The following is a 23,668-nucleotide window of genomic DNA, read 5'->3' on the forward strand; positions in this document are numbered from 1 at the left end:
AGTGGAATTGGATTTGAGCTCAAACTACTCGATTTAATTTCGAAATGAGCTCGAGTAATAGATAAAAGGACTTGTGATGCTAGCAAGCCTAAACAAGAATGACAGAGTTTCTTATACAAAATAGTAGTAATTGTTTTTTACTATATTGGTCTATACCTCTCTATTTAGTAGAGTGATATCATCTTATTAGTTGAATTTTATTTTTCATGCAACACAACATATATGATAATTTCTTTTAATTTTTTTATTTATTATAGGATTTGAGTTCAAAAATTTAAGCCTTCAAGCTCAAATTTATATAACACATTTGAACTCGAACTTGGCATATTCGGACTTGGTTCGGCTCATTTATGCCCCTAGACGTTTTACGGTTATAGAGCTTGAAATGCTTTGTTGTTGTGGCTTTTTTAGGCTTATTCTTTCTCAAGTTGTCTATTGTGATGTTTAAATGTTTTTAGTTTACTAGAACATCTCCCTTTTGTAAGACCTTATGCTCCATTCCTTAAATTTTAAAGAGAAATTCTAGGTACTTGTCTTCAAACATAATTTTGAAAATTGAACCGGTAGCTAAACCGGTATGACCACTTGCCTAATTCATAGTTCATAAATTTATCTATTTAAAATTTAAACACATGAAAAATTTTAATTTATAAATAATTAAAAAACTAATTAATGGACTGATTCTACGGTTTATCTAAGACTTAAGTAGTAGCCCCCTCAACTTATAAATAATAGGCAATTAACACATAAAAAATCATGCTCTGAAACAGTTCTAGCATTGATGGTGGGTATTTCAGAATTAGAAATTTTATCTTTTTATTTTATCAAATTGATGTAGATCAAGAAGAGAATGCCATTGGTCCCCCATGTAACAAAAAAAAAGTACAGAATCGTTTATTTTTTCAATAGTTTGAAAATTATAACTTTTTTCTTCTGTGTCCTTCTATTTCAAAAGCTTATTTTTTAACCACATGACTTACTTACTTTTGCACATTTGATACTTCAAATTCTTACTTTGCTCTTAGTTTCAAAAATCAAAAGTTATCTTGTGAGAGCTCCATATATACTTTTTCCTTCTTTTTTTGATAGAACAAGTCAAGGGACCTAATTTATTTTTCTAGTTCCTCTTAATTTAATTCTTTTTTTTCACCAAATAGTTATTGAACAATAAACAAATTAACGCTCTTGTATTATTTTATTATGTCGTCTATAATATTGATACATAATTGGTAAAAAATTCTATTTTATTTTTACATTATGCACTTCTAAAAAGGAATGTTAATAAATGCAATAATACCACATTAGTTGGAATAAATTGTTAGTAAAAAATCATTGGGGTAAATAATATTTATCTTTTGAATGATTAAACAACTAAATTGCATGAAATATTGTCATATCTTGCAAGTTAGAAATAATTTAAGCAGTTTTATCATGTTTTTCAAATTATGAGCTGTTGCTTCCATTTTTTTTTGTAATTTTTGAATAAAATATAATTTTGTTAGGTTAGTTCAACTTTTATTGCTGAGTCATCTACGATCGTGATTGTGCTGGAAAATCAGTTAAAACGTTATACTTTTTTCGTCCCAAATTGATAGAAATATTTTATAATTTTTTATTCTTAAACTATAAGCATTTAATTATTATTTAAATGATAAAGATATTGAAAATAAATTAAAATCACTAAAAAGCACATAGCACTATAATTAATAAAAAATAATAGTAATTGTTTTTATAAATTAACTCATTTATCGAAGATGTTTTTTATGCAGTAGTATAAATATTTATCGAAGATGTTTTTCATGCAGTGCAGTAGTAGTGTATATATATTCTTAAATTATACTTCTTTTGTCCCATTTAAAAATTCTCATATTCCATTTTGAAATGTCCTATTTAAGAAGTCCTATTTTTAATTTTAAAATATTTTTAATGAATATTCTATTTTACCATTCATTTAATCATTTGAAAGGAATTTTATAAAAAATTCCACTATCATTAATAAGAGTAAAATATAAAAAGATAAAATAATAATTTTTTTTTTAATCTGTATGTAAAAGCAAATGAAATTTTTTAAATGAGGCAGAGTGAGTATATATCTACTTAATGTCCACTCTTTCATAGCTTTTAACAAAAATAATATGAATCATTCACATAATTGTTTGTTGAAAGATGGCATACACAATCATAATATCCAAGAAAAAATAAAATTGGCTCTAAAATAAATGAAATAATGACAATAAAAAGAAAACAAAAAGAACACATAAAATTTCCATCAGATGAAATGGCAACATCTTATTGGCACAATTGTCTTCCTAAAGAGCAAAGGTCAAATGACCCTACAAAAGTCCAAGTGGGGAAGAGCGCATAGGAGCGCTATCCCAAAGTTGAGTAAACTAAAAGCATAAGCAGCCAATCAAAAATCCAAAACACTACTCTTTTTGTAGTAGTAATAGTTTATTACAAATAGCTCCTTCAAATTTTCATTTTAGTTATATTATTTCAATTTAATTATATAACTATAAGATTTGTGTTATAAGGTTTAGCCCGTATTTTCTCTCTCTTTTAGATTCTAAACTAACCGAAATATTTGAACCACGTTATAAAATAAATTATAGAAATATTTTATTAACATATGGTTTAATTAAAGTATAATACATATAAATTTGAGCTCATATTCAAGTAGCCCAGTTCTCAGAAGAGAAAAAAAGAAAATAAATTATAAATTTCTCTAATAATTTTAAACATCTTTACATTAAACGTCGATTTAAATTGTAAATGAAAAAAATTGATTTATGTAAAAAAATAGCTAATTGAATTGAGTGGGTGTGCTTACCAATAAAAAAATATGAAATTCATGTGGATAATAGTAATTTTTCAAAATTAAAGATATAAAATTATAGTTCATATCTAAACTTGTAAAAATTCAAATTGTCACTAATCATAGTAGAATGTCTTTTAAAAGAGATTAAAAAACAACAAGTTAGTATTATATTATAAGAGAGAATATGGTATTTATGTATAACTTATTTTATTTTGTCTAGATAAATAAAATTTATTAACAGTTGTAGTTGCCGTAAACTGCGTATTAATTTAGGACAGACATATGATTTTGAACTACGAATAAAAATTGCTAATTAAAAGAAAAAAATGGACCAATTGTGTATCTGGAACTAAACATAAGGAGTATTTTGTAATAACAAAAAGGCAACAAAAATATTTGAAATCAGATGCGGCGAGGCACATGGCAGTGAAATGACTGACCGTTGTTAAGACAGGATGGAAAGTCATACGCTAATCCCATAATCAAACGGTCATATTTTACTAGCCGTTTGATTTGAAAAAAAAAGATGAATTATTTTTTCTCATTTAACCATTCTCGAACTGTCTCTCACTTCAGAATAGCCACTGGGTTTATAGATTCAGTTGCCTTAAGGCTCTCTTTAAATGCCTTTTACTCATACTCATTAAACTTTAAATCTTTAAGGCATTGTTGGGTTCGTCTTCAAGAACACAAAGCTAATTTTTTTGCTGATTTTTGATTGTTAAAATGGATGTATTTGATGAGAATAATCCTAATATTATGGCAAAGCCCACAAATTTGCAAGGTTGATAGATTAATTTTGTTAAATACATTAATTAATTAATGGTGATTAATTAATATCTTGAGGATCTGATTGTGTTTTTGTGTTGAAATTATAGGAGTGGAGATGGGTGCTAAAAAGTTTGGGCAAGTCAGCAACAGAAGAGCTTTGAATGTGTTAAATCAGAATCTTGTCAAGAGAGGATTATCAGAGTAATTATTTTCTTGATTATATTGATTTTATGAATGTGATTTTTCACTTTAGATTTGTGTTTTTTTAATGAGCATTATTTTTTTTAATTCAGAAATGGTGGAATTTGTGAGAAAAAACAGCTTAATCCTGGACATAGACCAGTTACAAGGTTGGAATCATGATCTTCTCAAATTATTTCTTTAAATTTTTTGCTTATTGTTGTTTGGCAGATGGGAAAAGATAAGAAAAGAAAAGTTAAGTAAAAGGAAGAAAATTCCAAATTTGAAATTCTAGATCTCTATGGCAAAATATTATAAAAATAAATAAAAAATTGTTTTCATCATCTGAATTAACCTTTATTAGCTGGTTAAGTTTGAATTATTATTCTCAAATTTTATCAACTAGAACACTGAACATAGAATTTTTTCTGTTTACTATTTTCTTGTGATGGATTTTTTCTTTTTAAAAAAAAAACCACCAAAAGTTGATTTTAAAATATTAATAACTGGATTTGAATTTGCCATTTTAGGAAATTTGCAGCACAATTGTCAAGTACACATCAGAATTACACCCAGGTACATCCTTTTCTTTACTTTTATTTTTTCTCACAACTAAAAGTTGGCTTATTCTTTAGTAATTAAAGAAAATATTGTGTAATTTGTTTGAAAATATATTGAGCAGGAGAGCAAAAAGCTTAAACCTTCAGTTTCAAGCACCAATGGATTTGGAGACTGTATATTCATAGATGTAGAACAAAATAATAAGGCAGCTGATGAAGATCACCCAGTCCCCATGTCTTTAGAACAAACAGAACAATTAGTTGATGAAATGGTATTTCTTTTCTTCTCATAATGTAATGATTATTCATTTTATTCTTAATTAATGATGATAATTGAGTTTCTTGAAATGCATCAGAAGGAGGTTGAAATGGAGGATATCATTGAAGAAGAACCAGTTGTTGTGGACATTGATGGCTGTGATGCAAAGAATCCACTTGCAGTTGTTGAATATGTAGAAGATTTGTATAACTATTACAGAAAAATTGAGGTAAATTATGAATTTTATAAACTTAATTAAATTTCTGATTTGATTTGTAAATTATGTTTAAACTTGGCTAACTTAGAATTCAAGTTGGCATAATTTTTAAAAATTATAAACATTAATTGCATTTCTATTTTAGCAATGTTTTATGAGATTGATTTTCTTGAAATTCACACATTCCTATTATGACTGCAATTCAGATTCAATATTTTTACGGCTACGGTCTTTTTATAAAATGGTTACCGGATCATAAATGCGGGACAAGAAAAAGTTGTACAACCATGCAATAAACCGGTAACGATTTTATAAAAAATCTATAATTTTGGTAACCGTTTTGTAGAAAATCTATAGTTTGTATTAAAAGTATATTTTAGTAACCAAAGTTTTCCAGTTAAGTTGATGACTAAAACACAGCTCAATCTGTGCAGAATTTTAGCTGTATCTCCCAAAATTATATGGCTCAACAATCTGACATTAATGAGAAGATGAGAGCTATCCTTATTGACTGGCTTATTGAGGTAACTAAGAAAATGTTTACAATTAATGTTTCCAAATATTAGAAATGAATATTAATTCTGAATGTTACTGAATTGTGACAGGTTCATGACAAATTTGATCTCATGAAAGAGACATTATTTCTTACTATTAATCTGATAGATAGATTTCTATCAAAGCAATCAGTGGTAAGAAAGAAGCTTCAGCTAGTTGGGTTGGTTGCTATGCTCTTAGCATGCAAGTATGAAGAGGTTTCAGTTCCAATTGTTGGAGATTTGATTCTTATTTCAGATAAGGCTTACAACAGGACAGAAATTCTTGAAATGGTAACTTTTCTTATCTGTTCTATTGCATCGAAACAGAAATACTGAAACCGGAAAATATCAAAACGAAACTTTAGAAGAGTTTTAGGAAATGAATGAATGACTCTGAAACATAGGGCTCGATAAGTTTATGTGTAAAAGGTTTTACAAGAATATGGTTAGAAACATGAAGTTTTGAAAGTTTATGCGTGTTTTCGCTATGGAAACGACTCTGAAATGAGGACTTGACAGTTCATACAAATGGTGAGACATGTTATACAAGAATATGTTAGAAAAAAAAAATGGAAGTTCTTAAGCATTTTCGAAAATGAAAACAACGCTGAAACGTATGACTCGATAAATTTCCGTACAACATAGCTTATGTGTTTAAAAGATTCAAGTTTTCACATTCTATTATAAACCCTTGAGAATCAAGCAATAAATTAATCATTTTCTTATTCATTCACAACCTGCAGGAAAAATTGATGCTTGATAAGTTACAATTTAACATATCATTACCAACTCCATATGTTTTCATGCAAAGGTTCCTCAAAGCTGCTCAATTTGATAAGAAGGTCAGTGTAAATATATTTTCCTTGCCAACTAATTTTTATCGTATCTAATTACAATTCAAATTCCGTATTTTATACTGACAATGTGTAAATGAACTTGTGACTGTAATAACAGCTTGAGCTACTGTCATTCTTCTTCATCGAGCTTACACTTGTGGAGTATGAGATGCTGAAGTTTCCACCATCTTTATTAGCAGCTGCAGCAATCTACACTGCTCAGTGCACTCTCTACGGCTCCAAGCAATGGAGTAGGACTTGTGAATGGCACAGTAACTATTCAGAAGACAAACTTATGTGAGTTTCTTACCATATAGTACAACCTTATTTCATTAAAACCTATGTTACGCGGAAACTTCTCGATTTCTATGGTATCGTGTTTCATTTCTGTTTCCGAAAACGCTTTTGAAGATTGTTTTGATTGATGCAGAGAATGTTCAAGATTAATGGTTGGTTTGCATCAGAAGGCAGGGACAGGAAAAGTAACAGGAGTATACAGAAAATACAACACATCTAAGTTTGGATACACTTCTAAATATGAAGCAGCTAATTTTCTATTAGAAATAACAGAAGAAGCTACTTGAAGTGGGGTTTGGTTGGTGGATTGACTGATTGATTTACACACAATAATCTGCAACATTCTTTGGTTGTCATCTTTATTTATGTTCTGCTCCATTTGAGCGTAAATTTGTATGTTCCATTTTAATTCTAATACAATAATCTCATTGATATTATATGCTCTTATTGAATATTTAATTTTTCATTTTAATGCTTCACACTACTTATATCACATATTAATATTTTAAGTCCTTAAATCCAAATGAGAGAGAAGGGTCATCTAAGTATATAAATTTATATTGCAGAATCATTTAATTAGTCAAATCAGAATGAAAAAGTTAAATTGAAGGAAAATGCCATTCATCAAAAACCCCAGGGAATAATAACTTAATAAGCAACTTGCAAGTAGCATTTTAATTTGTTACCAATTTACTACAGCAGCCACCAGCCCTCCATCAAAATGATTAAAATTATAAAAAAATTCTTATATTATATATAAAGTAATAAGTCAGATTTTCTTTTTGGTGATGAGGGAATTTCCGGCAGCACCCGACCACCTGGGTAAACTCTTGGGAAGACTAGTTTCAGTATTCCACCGTCCGACCTTCCACTTAATATAAGTCTTTTAACGACTTATTTATAAATGTTACCATTCCATTTTATTGAATATGAGATTCGAACCTAAGTTTTAAGTCCAATTTGTATCTGTATTTTATATTCATATTCATAGCACTACTTGAGGTGTAAACAAAAGCAAGTCAGCAGTGCAGAAAATAGTAAATGTAAAATCATTGGTGGACGCAAACGGCACCGTTTGAGTCCTGAATAAATGTCACATTTTTCACCAACCATCACTTCCTTTTCAACAACTTGGGTGCGAATATTCAATTATGCACTAAAGTTCATTATACCCCCTGCACTTAGTAAAAAGATCAATTAGGCAAAATTCATGATTTCGAAAAATAAATAGCCTAACGATATTATATTCCATTTTACCCTTTGAACTTCAAATTGTCCAATAATTTTCCGCCAATTCAATTCCAGTTTGAATATAATACTCCAATCAATTTTTGACACTTCATCCGAAAAGATAAACCGAGCAAAAATATTCAAGTTAGAGTGTTTTCTCAAAGCAATAAACTTTGACTTTAATTGATTTTTCGTGCCAAAATTAGGGGACAAAACAAGCCTTTATTTATTTAAGGATTAAAATTTATAATTTTAAAAAATAAATAGCCTAACGATATTATAACTCGTTTTATCCGTTCAATTTCAAATCGTCCAATAATTTTCCATTACGTCAGCTCGAGTTTGTATATAATTCTTCAATTATTTTTTGGCAGTTCAAGAGACAAACGAGCAAAAATATCAAACTTTGAGTGTTTTTCCAAAGCAATAAATTTAACTTTAATCATTCTTTTGTGTTAAGTTCAGGGGGCTAAACGAGCTTTTAATTATTCCACTATATATACACAACAAAGATTCAATCTTTTTCCGCACTTTCTTTCCTTCTCTTCATTTCCCCAAATCTCAGCAAAAAAACACAAAAAAATGGCATCAAAACTAACATCATCACCCAACTCATACCTCCTCCAAAACCCTAATCACCAAACCAATCTCCTCAAACCCAAACTCAGCAATCTAACACCTTTCACCCAAAAAACCAAACCCATTTCCATCAGATGTGCAGCCACATCAACCCCACCAACAACCACCCCATTTCCCCCAGCCCAAACCCAACATCTCGACGACGGCCGGATCTTCAACTTCGCCGCCGGACCCGCCACCCTCCCGGCCAACGTCCTCAAACAGGCCCAATCAGAGCTCTACAACTGGAATGGATCTGGCATGAGCGTGATGGAAATGAGCCACCGTGGCAAAGAATTTCTCTCCATCATTCAAAAAGCTGAATCCAATCTCAGGTCTTTGTTAAACATTCCTGATAATTACTCTGTTTTGTTTCTACAAGGTGGTGCCACCACTCAATTTGCTTCTATTCCGTTAAATCTTTGTAAAAATGATGATCCTGTTGATTTTATTGTGACGGGTTCTTGGGGTGATAAGGCCTTTAAAGAATCCCAAAAATATTGCAAATCGAAGGTGATTTGGTCTGGTAAATCTGATAAGTATACGAAGATCCCGTCTTTTAATGATTTTGAGCAGTCCCCAGATGCTAAATATTTGCATATTTGTGCTAATGAGACAATTCATGGTGTTGAATTTAAGGATGAGCACTACCCGATTGCGAAAAACGGGATCTTGGTTGCTGATATGTCTTCTAACTTTTGCTCTAAGCCGGTTGATGTTTCGAAATTCGGTATAATTTACGCGGGTGCGCAGAAAAATGTGGGTCCTTCTGGTGTTACTATTGTGATTATAAGGAAAGATTTGATTGGTAATGCGCAAGAATCGACTCCCGTGATGCTTGATTACAAGATTCACGATGAGAACAATTCGCTTTATAATACGCCGCCTTGTTATTGTATTTACATGTGTGGTTTGGTGTTTGAGGATCTGTTAGCTCAAGGTGGATTGGAGGAGGTTGAGAAGAAAAATAAGAAGAAAGGTGAGCTGCTTTATAATGCAATTGATGAGAGTAACGGGTTTTATAGATGCCCGGTTGATAAATCTGTTAGGTCGTTGATGAATGTGCCATTTACGCTTGAGAAATCGGAGTTAGAAGGTGAGTTTATCAAAGAAGCTGCTAAGGAGAAGATGGTTCAGCTCAAGGGGCATAGATCAGTTGGTGGAATGAGAGCTAGCATTTATAATGCTATGCCTTTGGCTGGTGTTGAGAAGTTGGTTGCTTTCATGAAGGATTTTCAGGCAAAGCATGCTTGAATTCAAATCCTTTTAGGGTTTGTATTGATTGTGTTGTAGGGTTTCTATGATATTTATTAGAGATTATGTAACATTTTTGGGCTGTTCTGTTTGTTTCTGTTGTGTTGTGTTTTATCTCAATGAATGTGGCAATTCTTGTCCAAATTGATATCTTGGGCAGTTTGGTCTCTTTAGCTCAATAATTCAAGATTACATTTGAGTATTTTATTGGTAATGCTATCGCTTTCTTGAAGAAGGGTCATCATGGATGAATAACTTTAGTTGAATTTTTGAGCAATATCTTTGGAAAGTCTTGAACAATTGCTGGTATTTTTGCATGTGTGTTCTATTATCACACGATACAAGTGTTTGATGCATTATTTCTAGGTAGCTATGTTGTACGGAAATAAATACGAACTCAAAAATGTGAACTTAATAAATTTAAGGATGAGCAAGCGTATTAATCGTTGATCAAAGTATTGATAGAATTTATAAATTAATCATTGATAAAAAAATCAAACCAAATTGTTGAATCTATCGCATTGGATGCTATCTGCTGTGTGTAAATAGTAAATACATTCCGTGTTTTTAACCCAACTCAAACTGCGGAAGTCCGGAGGAGGATTGTCTTCTGTTGTGCACTTCAAATTCTAGTTTAAAAAGACCTTAAAAAAATAATTGTCGGACAGATAATTTGGTTTGGATATTACATGAGTGCAACTTTCTCCGTTCTTGAATTTATTTGTTACTTAATTGAGCAGTGTGTAGCAAGTTAGCACCAACCCACATACCACCAATGCACCAACCCTTTATTTCAGTGGCTTTGACAAGTGATGGATGGCCAAGCATTTTTCTCTGCAAGACTAATTTTGAATAGTAAATTAACGTTTCATAATTTCAACCTTAACTTAGCCAAAAACTGTCGGTCTGTCATTCTCCTTCTCTTTTTTTTTGGGACCAAATTGTCCTCTTTTTCAATTTCCTTTTATATCTCCTTTTTTTAAATAAGAGCACCATCAATAAAAATATAAAATTGATAAAAAAAAAATCAATCTTTATTCTATCAATAAAATATAATTTGAATATATATATTTAAACTAATGTTGTAAGCTGAAGAGTCAATATTTCATCTGTGTTTTATATTTAATTAATGAGATTCTAACTTTCAAAAAAAAAGTTTACCAAAAAGTATATTCCCTTTTTCAATTGCAAATATAAAAAAATCGAATTAAACGAAAATTAATATTATTTAATATTTATAAAAGAAAAGGAGTTAAAACTAAAAAAATCAATTAATTGAAGCCTGCAAAGTACACAGCCATCAACCTATGAGTTTGATCATTGCCTCATTGGTACATATATTTAAACTAATTGCAAAATATTATGCAATTGAACAACTAAGACATTACTTTGCTTCTTAACAAATTTTAGGCAACACAAATTTATCCAACCAGTTTTTCTTTCTCACTTTGCTGACTCTACATTGGATTTTCAACAAGATTTTCTTCCTTTCCTAGTTTATTGTATAAATTTCATGTGATCTTTTTTTTTACAAAATAGTTGCATCAAAAAGACAAAAAAGAACTGTTGTTACAAAAAGAATACATACTGCCAGGTACCGTCTCCGCTCCAGATCTGCAAGCCGCACGGCAAAAGAATCATATAGAATCCCCTCTGGGTATCATGAAAATGAGAATCTTGAGAAAAGAGCGAGCCCCGATCCAGATGAATCACTTGCTGGACTTGGCGGAGCTTCTTTAGATGTGCGGTATGCTTGTTGACATTTTACTACCTGCTTTCATAATCCGAAGAGTGCTTTTCAGAATACGTTCTCTTTCATAGATAAGACACTTATGCTGCGCATGTACTAGCTCAAACATCTCGTGCTATGTCATGTCAGCAGAAATACATTCTTAACGGCTGTAATTACTTATTGACATGATTTATGAAAGTTCTTATATTTCAAAACAAAATGCAGAAATAGAAAATATATCCATAAAACGCAAAGGGAAGAACTGAAATTAGCATATGATTTGTAATATCCAACCTAATATAATCATATATAGTGCAGAAAACCATGAGACATGATATAAAAAAAACATGCAGCAGAAATAGTATTTCACCTCTTCAGGGCTAAATTGTAGAAGCATTGCGACCACAGGCAATAGCGCCTCCACTTCACCTAATCAGAGGAAGTTCAATAAGCTGAGTGCTCATTACTGAATACTTGCATCAATGCAGGGACTACAAAATGCATAATTCTATTTCCGAGATTAATCTATCGACATGAATACCTGTTTCAAGAAGCTTTAAAATTATATTTTTCAAATATGTCAGATCTACCCCTTCCCTTTTCTCTGTCCTTTCCATGTTACGTAGCTCAGCTTTCAACATGGCTTCCTGAATTCAAATCACATCACAAAAATTTGCATCACTTGGTAACATGAAACTACTAACAAAAACAATAAAATCATTTGGGTTAAGGGAATTTACATGACCAATGTCCATGGATTTAAATAAAAATTCATTGTTTTCTAGGACAAGAAGTTGTATGCATCCATGAATTTTGAAAATCCATCATTTAAATTCCTACCTCCTAGGTGGGAATGTTGAAATCAATCGTTTTTCTCGTGTTTTAAAATTTTATTATTCCAAAATTATCCGTATAAATCCATGGAATTTATATTCAATCCGAATGATGGGACCTTTAAATCCATGGATTTTAAAAAGTCACAATCCAAACAGTGCCGGAAGAAAAATTATTGCTGACCATAAAATGCTAGCTGGGTTCCCTTGTCTATTATATGTACTCTCCTTTTAACTAATCATGTGGATTTCCCTATTACAGCAGGTTCTCAAGTCTTCTTTCCTCTATCTAGGGCCACTTGAAATTGACATCTGAATCTACGAGGTCCTTTAACCATAACAAATAACTTAATTCAGGGAGGTCCCTCAAATCAAAATACTTCTTTCACGAGCTTGTCAAAATCTAATCATTACTAGTTGGTGATTTGGCATATCATTCAAGAAATATGAAAAATTCCTTTCGTATTAGCTACATTACTTCTCATCAATTCACAAATTTCAATTCTGTCATTTTGCAACTAATCCATCCATCTCAAAGAGGGTCTCTTAACAACAGCAGTCTATTGCTCGACCTAGATCAACAGAGGGAATAAAGAATACAAGATGTCAATCACCAGATTTCCGAGCATACCATACCTGTTGGCTGTGTAGACGATTTTCACGCTCAAGTTCCTCAATTTCCTCCTAAGTTAGAGCAATAATCAGAAATTGCACATCAAGGAAGTAAATTGTAATAATCTAAATTGAGGATGACATACTTGAAGTGCCAAAATATGCCGCTGTGATTGTGACAATTCTTCCTCTCTTTGAGCTTGTTGCCTTGCCAAAATCTGCAATTTAAACAAAAATAAAAATCATCTCCAAGTCAGTTGTGATGCCACTTTAAATTCTGCAAGTTTACTAAATGTAAATTGATCATAGCAAATACAGTAATACGATGATTTTGTATTGTCTTGTGCGGCTATCAGCAAGCCTATTGGTGAAAGCTACCACTTGTCGTGATAAACTCAACTAAAATATGATATGATGGCAAACACACTGTCTGTGTGTATCAACTATCAACTATCAAACAATATACTCACATACACATCTTTTTTTATGCAGATAAATATTTAAGGGAAACAAGCAGGATTCCTTGGCGACAAGCATCTTCAGTACGAACCGATATGTTTTTGAAATTTTATAGCCAACATAAATTATTGAGATAAGATTCCCAGAAGAAATTAAGTTTTAGGAGTAAAACAATAGCATGCCAAACTGGAATTTTGATAAAAAGAAGACACAAGGAAATCCACTGCATTTGTTTAATTCAAATACAAACTTGTCTACTAGATAAAGCTGAGGTATGTCCATGCACTCATAACATAGCCTTGCAATGCTTCTTTTCATTTATCGAAATTACCCTAATATCATACTCAAGTTTACTGCCAAAGATAAATCCAAAAAGGAAAAGAGATTGTACCAGAATCTGCTGTTCTGCGGAAGATGTGCTCAGATTTGATGTGTCCTGTTTCTTCAATGCTGATATATCAAGGGTAAGTTAGAACCAGTAATGATCAATTTGCTGATGTGTAATGGTAACTGCTTCTATCTGACTAAAATAGATTAAAAAAGGGACATTTCTTATACCTGAAATGTTATTTTCAATATGATCAGCCTGAGACACATGATTAGACCAAGGATTAAGAGATGCAAAAACATTTCAATAGATTTTTAGGTACCAAGAAAAGCTTTTATATAAATTGCTAAGAAGAAGAAAAACATACTTGTGGTCTCGAATCCAGAGAATGGCGAAGGTTCTTATTATCATCAACTAGCTTTGATATTTCTTTGTCCTTCTCCCCAATCATTCTATCAGCGAGATCACGGAATGAATCATGCTCTTGCTACATGTTTCAAATGCAATAATTAACAAATAAGTAGAATTTGACCAATTTGACTAAACCCAAAAATGAGGAGATATTATAATATACCTTCAGTTTTTTGAACATTAGTTTAAACTCTTCTAATTCTTTTTGTAATTCTTGACCAGAAGATGCTTCCTTTTCTGCCTTTAGTGCCTCGTATCTCACTGCAAATGCATTATTTAACTCCAACTTGTAACAAACCTCATTAATTAAGCATTTTTCAAAAGGAAGGGGATACAAGGGAAGAAAATTGTAAGGTATGAAATTAATCCAGCACAAAATATTACTTCGCCAGGTTTCTTCCAAATTTTGAAGGTTTATCTCCAATTCTTCTTTCTCTAACTGGCGGCGAGCATTTGCAGAATCAAGTTTTGTTTCTATGTTTTTGATCTGCTGCTTGGCCTCCTTAAGAGCTGCATCGCTGGGATAGAAACAAGTTTGAATGTAAAAGAAGCTCCATAATACACAATTTTCAGTGTCTAGGAGCAGGATGATGGTAAAAGGACAAGATCATAAGAAACAATAAACAAGAAATAGTATCGCCAACAAAAGAAAAAGGCACTAAATAAAGACAAACATCACGAGTCAAAGATGATATTGTGGCAAGAAAAATAACGAGAATTACAAACACATTAAAACTTTGATTCAAAGTAATATGCTTACATGCACATATACATACAAAAATTGGCAAACAAAAAAGGATAACAAATAAGAGCAGGTGTGGACCACAAAAGCAATGTAATCAAAGAAATTGTAAGAGGAAGGTTATAAAAAGCACACTGTTACATAAATAGCAGCAATTGACATCTTCAAAACGATCTAACCCCAAGTTTAAGAATAAATTGTAGGGCATTAGTGTAAGGATTAAGTATGAGATAGAGAGAGGTAACACAGGCAGTACACCAGGTGTATACAAAAGAAATGGAGCAAGTAATGTAAGCTACCAAAAAAGCCAAAATATCCACAAGAACTCCTTTCAGTCAGTCATTCAAACACTCAGTTATTTCTTTCCCTCCACATAGTCCAAAAGAAATACATGACGACTACGAACTTGATCTAACTCCTCTTGTCATGACTTTAGAACAAAAGGCTCTTTCAAGCAACACATCCACCACCCCAAAAAGCACCCCCAAACCCAATAAACACAAATTCAAGGAAAATCAGACACTTTTTTATGAATAAATGTCTGCCTCTCCCCCACCCTGGTGCAAATGAAACTCAAGCGGCAAGGAAACAACCTCTCCATATCATCCATAATCAGAAGGAACAAGAGAAAATACATTTCTCTTCTGATTTTATGAAAAATTTATTAGAGAAAATCTGTACTCGCATCTCCTTTATATCAAATACACATGAATAAAGACAGAGGCATGAGAAGAAAGGAATTCCAGTAGAGATCACCAATCATGAAAATTTTCAGCACTCACATTACCTCTCTGCAAGTTCTTTATCACGATTAGCCAGTACATTCTGAAGATCCTGAAGAGCTTTATCCCTTTCTGAAGATACTGAGGATAGTTCTCTTTCAGCCTCCTGTAGAAGAGAAAACTTATTTATCAGAGATTAAAAATTCATACATTAAAGAACTCTACTAAAATTTAAAGGAAGCCATGAGCATGTACTTGTAGTGCTTCTTCCAGAGCTTTAAGTTGTTCAGAGTCCTTAGCTGCAATTAGCTCTGCATCTTTTTTCTGGAGAAGTGCATGAGCGCGAACCTTGTATGAGGAGAATTCACTCTCAAGGCGATTTATCTGAAACATACAAATTGATCAAAGAATCTATCAGAAGAATAGATGATTGCCATCTAAATTTTGATGTCCACCACATATAGACCTCATATCTTAACTCAAGACATAAAAATTATGCTAATCACAAATGCTTTCAGCCATGACAAAGTAAATCAAAGCACAAAGTTTCTCCATTCATAATGATAAAGTTCTCTGAAATGGTTGATATTGTCATTTCCATTTTGCATACGTAGATAAAAGGATCCATTTGTCCTCACATACACAGATTTGTTCAGGACACACTTTTCAGATTCGAAATAATTGAAGATTATATCCTCTGAAATCAGTCAAACAATAAAACCAGCGCCTTGAAATAAAGAAAAACAAATACACTACCTCCTCTTTAGCAGCCAATAGCTCACAAGCTTTTTTACTTAGCATCTGGCTTTGTACAGTCACTTCTGATTCCAGCTTGCCTGTCCAACATGCAAATCATGATATCAGCATAAATGTTTAGTCAAAGTTCCCTGAAAGAATGCACACATACTTCTCATTTTAGCTGCTTCTATTTCGGCTCGTATGCAGCTGCTCTCAGCAATTTCCAGTTTCATTTTAAGTGCCTGGGAGGCAGTTTCCCAGCTTTCTTTTTCTTTTTCCTGACAGCATAACACACATAATGTAAATAAAACCTAATTTACATTACACACATTCACATAATGATGAAAGAATGCTAGCATTGTGTGGCAATCAGATGACCTTCACATTCTGACGCAATAACAAAAAGTAAAGCATTTCCGGTGGCTTTGACAAGAAAGAATTGATCATAGTTGAAAGTGAAGTAATCTTTAATATTTTTCATCTTTCTTTTGGAGATTTTCAGTTTCCTTTTTGCTTTTGATGTACGCAAATTGACAATTTTAAGCTGAAGTAGAAAATGTAAAACCAACTTAGAGCAATTAAATAATCTACTGATAATCTGTAAGACCGTGAAAGCAATTGAAAGATATTGAACAGGAATGAAACTTGCTAGATTTGACTCAGAAATAATGCTCCACAGTTTAAACAAACTACTAGCCTAGCAAGATAGTCAGCTATTTATTCTGAAAAGAGAACTCATACATGCTCATGGTTTAGTTGAGCAATCTCTCCTTTGACACTTTCCAAAGCAGCTCTAAGCCGTGCTGCTTCACCAGTTGAAGCAGCATCCATTTCTGCAATTTTAGACTCTTTCTCTGCTATTAGCACCTGCAGGAAGACAGCAGTTGCGTGGTTGAATTATCCCAAATAATTTTCAAAATATTCAAGCAATATTGAGCTAGGTTTAGTGCCCCTTGCACAGTTAAAAAAAAGATGTATCTTTCATGTCAAACATGGAGTCATAAACAAAAATAAAAAGAAACAAAAGCAAAGAAGTATAGCTTGTTAGTTACGCATTTGATTTGCTTCAGATCCTAAAATAGAGTTAACCATGGAACAATATATCTCACCTGAAGCGAAGAAATTATTTCAGTAGCCTTATTTCTATCAGCTACAGTTTCAGCAAGTTGACCTTCCAAATTCTCTACATTCTTGAACAGAAAACAGAAACAAATTCAGGCACACATTCTTGCATTATAGAATGCCAAGCATCTTAACAATAGTTTTTGAATATGAACATGCCTCTGAAACAAATTACCTTATGATGTTTAGCAGTGAGCTCAGCTACTAAGGCTTGTCTTTTCTCTTCTGCAGATTGTAGTAAACCTTTCATGTCTTCCAACATCTAAAAGAAAAAGAAGGTTAATATATGATTTGATATAATATGGAGAAAAAGAACATGTCAATTCTCCAGAACCATGTGCAAACCAATACAAGTTCAAAGAGATAAATAGAAGAGCAATTCAAAGGAGGATAGAAATCTTGGAGACAAAAAGGTTCTACTAGATTGAAAATCTACAGCAGAAAAATTGTTTTTAGATAATACTTTTTGCAGGAATATGCAAAAAATAATGCAAGATGAAACCAATATATTGCATCTTGATCTCATGTCTAGAAATATTACAGAAGTCGTCAAAGAGGTCAAACAATGTGATTAAACATTCCCAGTAAAGTTACTCAAAATTTGAAGACATTGATGCAAATGTGTACACCGTAACTTTAGTTGTGAATATGCAATAAGTGAAGGGTGAATAGCAAGGTATTAAACGAATACTCCCTCTGTCCCATTCTAATTGAGAAAATTTCAATTGCACATTATTTAAGAAATTTTAGTAACATTACTTTTATATCCTTACATTACATTAAATGCATCACAACTTTTCAAAAATATTCTTTCTAAATGCATTAATTGAAGAGGGTATAAAGAGAAAAGTAGTGTGAAAAGTACTCTATAAATAGAAAGTGTCAATTAGAATGGGACACCCACAAAGGAAATAGTGTTCAATTAGAATGGGACGGAGGGAGTACATCATAAGAGGCCTGAACATTAAGCAAATCTATCAACATAAACAGATAGATGAAGGTATTGAAAAGCAAACTTCAAGATCAGCATAATAATTAAGCACCTGTTCTTTCTCTAGAAGTGTCTGCTGTAGTGCCTCGAGAGCATACTCTTTAGGTTGAAATGAACGGCGCAATTCCTCAATATTGTCACGGAGTCTGGATATCAGAAAAAATGTTACCAACTGGAGTTGAAACTGAAACTAGACTACAAATGAAAAATACAATTGAGAAAGAAAAAAGTTACTTAATCAGCCTGTGAAATGATGTTAAGTTCCATTAAAGGGATTACAAAAGTAAAACAATTGCAAAATGAGAATTTACATTAAATATATTTTTTAACTAGCTTTGAGTCCAGCAGTTTTTTTGTCAAAAATAGTTGTTCACTCTCTTCGGAATTTAATAGTAGAAAAATGAAATTCACTTGCAAATTAAAGACACTTATAAAAGAAGGCCAATTTCGTTCTCACTGGATAAGCCATGAAAACTACTGAAAGAAAGAGGAAAACACACCATTTTACACAGAAGAGTAAGATTAAAAGATTTATCTGCAAAGCATAATTCCCTCTCTCTCTTTCTATAGGCACAAAAGACAATAATAGTAACAAAAAGTAACAATATGATCCCTAGCCTAGCGAGAAATTCTTAGGTGAACCGAGTCCACCACGTAGGATTGTGACCCATCCATTTATTACGTGACATGTGGCATGACTATTTACATGAGACAATTAATGAAAGGCACAATTATTAATGAGTATTTAATGTGTTTTATTTAGAATTAATGTGCCTTTCATTAATTGGCTCATGTAAATAGTCATGCCACGTGTCACGTAATAAATGGATGGTTCACAATCCTACATGGTGGACTCGGTTCACCTAAGAATTTCTCCTAGCCACACATGAGGACAGCACATGTAAGTTTGGCCCTAAAATTATGTAGATTTCAGAAAGCATCCAACAACCTAGGGAAGGAACAAAAAAACAATGACTACATATTTCTATAAAAATGGAAAGAAAGAGAAAGTTCGAAACCTAAATTATTCTTCCTTTACGACCAGATATAAAGTGTAGCTGTGTAGGAGGAAATCTCTAGTGAAATGCATAAATAACAAGAAATACAATGGAGATGTGGATCAATCATGCAATACAAAAATATAACTACATAAATGAGTTACTTATTGTTTGCACTTCTTAATTGTTGCCGCTCTGCATCCATTGCTTTCAATGCATCATTTGCTTGTTGCCTTGTGCGCTCCAGCTCCTGCTGCAGAGCTGACTGCTGGGATAATGCTTTCTCAGCGGCTTCATTTACATTATGAAAACGAGCTTCAAGATCATCTTTTTCCTGAAAATGAAATTACTAGCAAGTTTTAAGAACTCAGATTTTGCACAACTACAAACACTTAATTTTTTAAGTATAAACACAACCATTGACCCAACACTCCCCCACACACAGAATGCCCTGCTCCCCTCTCAAAATATAATATGAAGGAATAAGAAAAAGAAATTGACACCTGAAATTTACAATGCCATCCCTTTTTTTCAAGCTATCTTTCAACTTCTTACACTTGGTGATTTGTGAATCTTTTTTCATCAATAAGGTGTATCCCTCAAACTTTACCGTTAGAAACTGAAGGCTTATTTTTCGAAACTACTCAATAACAATAGGGAAGCTATCACAATATCACTAACAACCACAGAATTAGTTCATCCATAAAATGTGCACATGTGCACAGAAGCAAACAACTGACACAAAATTTCAACATTTAACAATAAGGCAAAACATTTTTGTTTCGATCATTAGTTTATACAATCTTTCTTGTCAATTTCACTGCGTAAGTGATAGTGCACAGCACGTGTTAAGTTTACAAAGAAAAGAGCAACACAATGATCCAGAGACAGATTTTACCTTCTGAACCTCCTGAATACGTTGTTTTGCTCGCTTATGAAGCCTTTGAAATTTAGAATCAAGTTCAGTGTACTTCTCTTCACGCTCTTTTAATTCTTGATCTAACTTCTGTTGAGCTACGTGGTGTAAAAATGCTATGTATTTAGAGCTTGGATAAAGAAAGGATAAAATACAATAACATCATTCATCAAAGTGCAAGAAAATTTAACACCAGCAGTTTAAATTACAGATTTTTTTTGCTCTCCTCTAGGTAGCACGGAGACGGAATCAGAAACAGAAACGACACGAGACGAACATGGATAAATAATATTTTTCCAAAATAAAGGACACAAAACGTGGGAAAAACATGTAAATAATAAAAATATAGGGATATATTTACAAAAATTAAGAGTTATAATTTTATATATATTATATTTAATTCATAAATTTATGAAATAAATCATTTATATATACTCAAAAATTAAGTTCATAATAAAAAAAATTATTTACAAATTATATAACCATAATTAAAAATAATATACTAAATTTTACAAAATATTATAAAATTTAATATAATCCAATAAATGAAAGAACATAAGATTTATTATAGATAATGTGAGTAATAAAATTTGTAGTAATTGGTTAGATTTTTTGATTTGTGGATAATTATTTATATTTTTTACAACTGATTAATTTTTAAAATTTACCAAAACGTCCCGAAACTTTTCGTATGAGTTTAGTTTTCGGTTTCCGAAACAGCAAACACAACTTTGTTCTCTGACTTTCTTTTTCCTTTTTTATCAGATTAAATTTTTCACAAGCCAAAGCAAATTCCAAACCTCTTGCCAATAGCTATAAATCTTTTCTTTAGAAGTAAATATTATCTACATCAATATCATTACAGTTCATTGTGTTAAGCATATATTATAGCATATTTAAAAGTCATAAATGAGATAAACAACTCAAGTGCGGCAGGAATTCATAGATGACCTAGATCTCACATATTAAATTGAATTGAGCTGATAAAGATGAAAATCCGACCTTGAGCAAGCTTTGCAGAAAGCTCTTGGGATTTTGAATCTGCTTCAGAATGTGCCTCTCGAAGATGCCTCAAAGCCTCCTCCATTACGCTACGTAGTTGTTTTTCTTCATCAAGTTCTAAACTCATAGACTCGATCTTTTTACGGAGTTCATCCACCTCAGAAGGTCCCGCAGATCCCTGATCACTTGTTTCAGTTCTCTGTTGAGATTCATCAGGTGCCAACTGAAGATCTTTCAAACTGTCAAACTGAGACTTCAAGAACTCATTCTGAAACCTTAGCTCAACAACCATCTCAACAAGCTGCTCGTATGTATTCTCCGCCGACAGAGTGTTACCGTGCAGCCCATTTTCCTTAGCAGCATTCACATTCTTCCCATTGTCCATATCAGACAACTGTTTTTCATCATCTAAAGAAGCTTCATGCGTGTGAGCTTCTGGTACTTCGACAACATTGCGTTCATCTTTTGACATATTTGATTCTGGTAACCGCCTCTGTTCCTTCCTTATCTTCTCAACCGCAATCAACTGACCTTCTTCTTTAAAATCCTGTTGTGATTCTCAACAAAAATCATAACACACCCTTTGAGATTCTCTGCATCAATCAATTTCTGAACTCTATCCCGGGAAAAACATACTATTACCAGGGATAAGAAATTTCACGAATTACTATGAGTTACTGCAATTCGAACAAAGAAAAGAAAAATAATTAAAATGCTGGATTTAAACATATTGCATCATAGTAACACACAATTTAGCAAGCACAAAAATAATGTCGAAAGCAACTCAGATCAAAATATCAAAGAAAACGCGTATAAACAAAACAGCATTTCATAAATGTAAAGCTGTTTCTTGGAAAATCACATGCAACCAACTAAAGCAGCAAAAATACTACAACTTCTGTCAATTTATAATTCCTATAACGGAAATTTAAACTAATATTCGCATTCAAAAAAAAGAAGCTAGCCAACTAACTAAAACTAACCATTCAATTAGAGAAACAAAATAAAGCTCGTTACTACATAATCATCATCATTGAAACGCAACCAACCAAACAATGATCCATCGGATCTTCTTACATTCAAAAGTTAAAAATAATATAAAAAAGAGCAAATTTCCATCTCCATTAAAACTAAAAGCATAAACAAAAATTTGAACTGAAAGTGCATTGCTACGGTACCTGTCCTGTTCAAGTGGCGTAGAGTAAGAGATCAAATCAAATCAAATCCCTAATCGTTTCTTTCAATTAGGGAATTGAATTGAATTGAGTTGAGTTGAGTTGAGTTGTATGATTGGATCTAACGCTAAGTCGTAGCGCGCGAGGGGGACAACTGAAAACGTTGCCGTTTCCTGACTGGCTCACAAGCCCAGGTTTCTCTTCTTTTTTTTACGCCCTTTTCCAAAATTTTCACAAAAATTCCCTTTCCAAAATTTTGGGACTTAAGTAGCAATTTGCCCCTTCAACTTGTAAGCAATGGGCAATTAACACACAAATTAACTTTGTTGGCAAATCAATACACGGACTTGTTGATTATGGGCAATTAGCCCATTTTGGCAAATTAACTTACAAGTTAAGGGGGCAAATTGCCAAATTAAGAGACAATTAACTTACAAATTGAGGGGGCAAATTGCCCATAATCATCAAGTTCATGTACTGATTTGCCCACAAAGTTAATATATGTGTTAATTGCCCATTACTTGCAAGTTCAGGGGGCATATTGCCACTTAAGTCAAAATTTTGGTTTTCAAGCATATTTTTTTTAACTCTCTTTTCATATTTACGCTTTTTTTTCAACATTGTTTGCTCGCCGTCTTTCGGTGCTTTTCTCTAGACCATTTTCTTCGCCTAGTCTTTTTTTCCAACTGATTCTTCCTCTCTAAAATACATGTTCTTTTTTATTCATTCAAAATTTTGTTTCAGTGTCCACTATAAAAATAAATAAGCGGAATTTTTAAAAATCTCATTTTTTTTAACTTTACAGTGGAGATTGATAAGCTTTGAATGAACTAACAAAAACACGTATTTTAGAGAGGAAAAATCAGTTGGAAAAAGAGATAAGACGAAGAAAACAGTCAAAAGACTAGCGCAAGAAGACGGCGAGCGAAAAATGTGGAAAAAGCTTAAATATGAAAAGAGAAAGTTAAAAAAAAAGTACGCTTGAAAACTAAAATTTTGAAAGGATGTTTTGTAATTTTTTTTAAAAAGGGCGTACAAACACGTAATTTTCTTTTTTTTTTTATCTCAATCAGAATATATCAATTTTTTGGAATTTCTGATTTTGGATAGGGTAGTTTGGATTTTGATTAATTCGTTTCTTTCTTTTCTATCCTTTTTTTAATTTGTTACTTGTCATTTTTTTTGTTAATTTTTAAATTTATTATGTGATCTGAGAGTGATGTTGTAAATATTCTCATTCAAGCATCTCGTTTATCAGATCAGTTGAATTATGTCTTTAATTGTTTTTGTGACTTGGAGAAATTTTTTTAT

General features: G+C 32.2%; 3 protein-coding genes across 5 annotated transcripts; 2 read left to right on the top strand and 1 right to left on the bottom strand.

Moving 5' to 3' along the window:
- The first annotated feature begins 3,353 nt into the window (after positions 1 to 3,353).
- Positions 3,354 to 6,911, top strand: LOC126676953 (G2/mitotic-specific cyclin-2-like). Of its 2 annotated transcripts, none has more exons than XM_050371334.2 (11): positions 3,354 to 3,602; positions 3,697 to 3,790; positions 3,883 to 3,939; positions 4,300 to 4,345; positions 4,452 to 4,601; positions 4,689 to 4,817; positions 5,240 to 5,329; positions 5,411 to 5,632; positions 6,085 to 6,183; positions 6,296 to 6,474; positions 6,608 to 6,911. In XM_050371334.2, exons 1-11 carry the CDS (start codon positions 3,545 to 3,547, stop codon positions 6,759 to 6,761), a joined length of 1,278 nt encoding a protein of 425 aa, XP_050227291.1. In that variant the 5' UTR covers positions 3,354 to 3,544; the 3' UTR covers positions 6,762 to 6,911. The 2 variants fall into 2 exon arrangements, with proteins under 2 accessions (XP_050227291.1, XP_050227290.1); XM_050371333.2 differs by having other exon boundaries at positions 3,361 to 3,602; positions 4,686 to 4,817.
- Positions 6,912 to 8,224: 1,313 nt separating this feature from the next.
- LOC126676952 (phosphoserine aminotransferase 1, chloroplastic-like) lies at positions 8,225 to 9,778 on the top strand. Its single transcript, XM_050371332.1, has one exon. It carries the CDS (start codon positions 8,287 to 8,289, stop codon positions 9,574 to 9,576), a length of 1,290 nt encoding a protein of 429 aa, XP_050227289.1. The 5' UTR covers positions 8,225 to 8,286; the 3' UTR covers positions 9,577 to 9,778.
- A 1,158-nt stretch (positions 9,779 to 10,936) lies between these two features.
- On the bottom strand, positions 10,937 to 22,572 carry LOC126676947 (protein GRIP). Of its 2 annotated transcripts, none has more exons than XM_050371326.2 (22): positions 22,361 to 22,572; positions 21,183 to 21,729; positions 20,163 to 20,278; positions 19,429 to 19,598; positions 18,319 to 18,412; positions 17,451 to 17,537; positions 17,263 to 17,343; positions 16,895 to 17,020; positions 16,323 to 16,431; positions 16,172 to 16,251; positions 15,671 to 15,799; positions 15,481 to 15,581; positions 14,336 to 14,469; positions 14,115 to 14,212; positions 13,908 to 14,027; positions 13,771 to 13,798; positions 13,604 to 13,662; positions 12,900 to 12,971; positions 12,778 to 12,825; positions 11,850 to 11,955; positions 11,679 to 11,737; positions 10,937 to 11,347 (listed from the first exon to the last, which is right to left on the bottom strand). In XM_050371326.2, exons 2-22 carry the CDS (start codon positions 21,652 to 21,654, stop codon positions 11,237 to 11,239), a joined length of 2,400 nt encoding a protein of 799 aa, XP_050227283.1. In that variant the 5' UTR covers positions 21,655 to 21,729; positions 22,361 to 22,572; the 3' UTR covers positions 10,937 to 11,236. The 2 variants fall into 2 exon arrangements, with proteins under 2 accessions (XP_050227283.1, XP_050227282.1); XM_050371325.2 differs by having other exon boundaries at positions 21,183 to 21,859.
- Between the last annotated feature and the right edge of the window lie 1,096 nt (positions 22,573 to 23,668).

The sequence above is a fragment of the Mercurialis annua genome, linkage group LG4 (assembly GCF_937616625.2).
Source record: "Mercurialis annua linkage group LG4, ddMerAnnu1.2, whole genome shotgun sequence".
NCBI lineage: Eukaryota > Viridiplantae > Streptophyta > Magnoliopsida > Malpighiales > Euphorbiaceae > Mercurialis > Mercurialis annua.

Coding starts and splice junctions, on each gene's coding strand:
- LOC126676953 (XM_050371333.2), top strand. CDS start 3,545: ATGGATGTATTTGATGAGAATAATCCTAATATTATGGCAAAGCCCACA. Junction 4,818..5,239: donor ACTATTACAGAAAAATTGAG/GTAAATTATGAA, acceptor CAATCTGTGCAG/AATTTTAGCTGTATCTCCCA. Junction 6,184..6,295: donor CTGCTCAATTTGATAAGAAG/GTCAGTGTAAAT, acceptor CTGTAATAACAG/CTTGAGCTACTGTCATTCTT.
- LOC126676952 (XM_050371332.1), top strand. CDS start 8,287: ATGGCATCAAAACTAACATCATCACCCAACTCATACCTCCTCCAAAAC.
- LOC126676947 (XM_050371326.2), bottom strand. CDS start 21,654: ATGTCAAAAGATGAACGCAATGTTGTCGAAGTACCAGAAGCTCACACG. Junction 14,028..14,114: donor TAATGTTCAAAAAACTGAAG/GTATATTATAAT, acceptor TGAAACATGTAG/CAAGAGCATGATTCATTCCG. Junction 13,663..13,770: donor TATTGAAAATAACATTTCAG/GTATAAGAAATG, acceptor TTGATATATCAG/CATTGAAGAAACAGGACACA.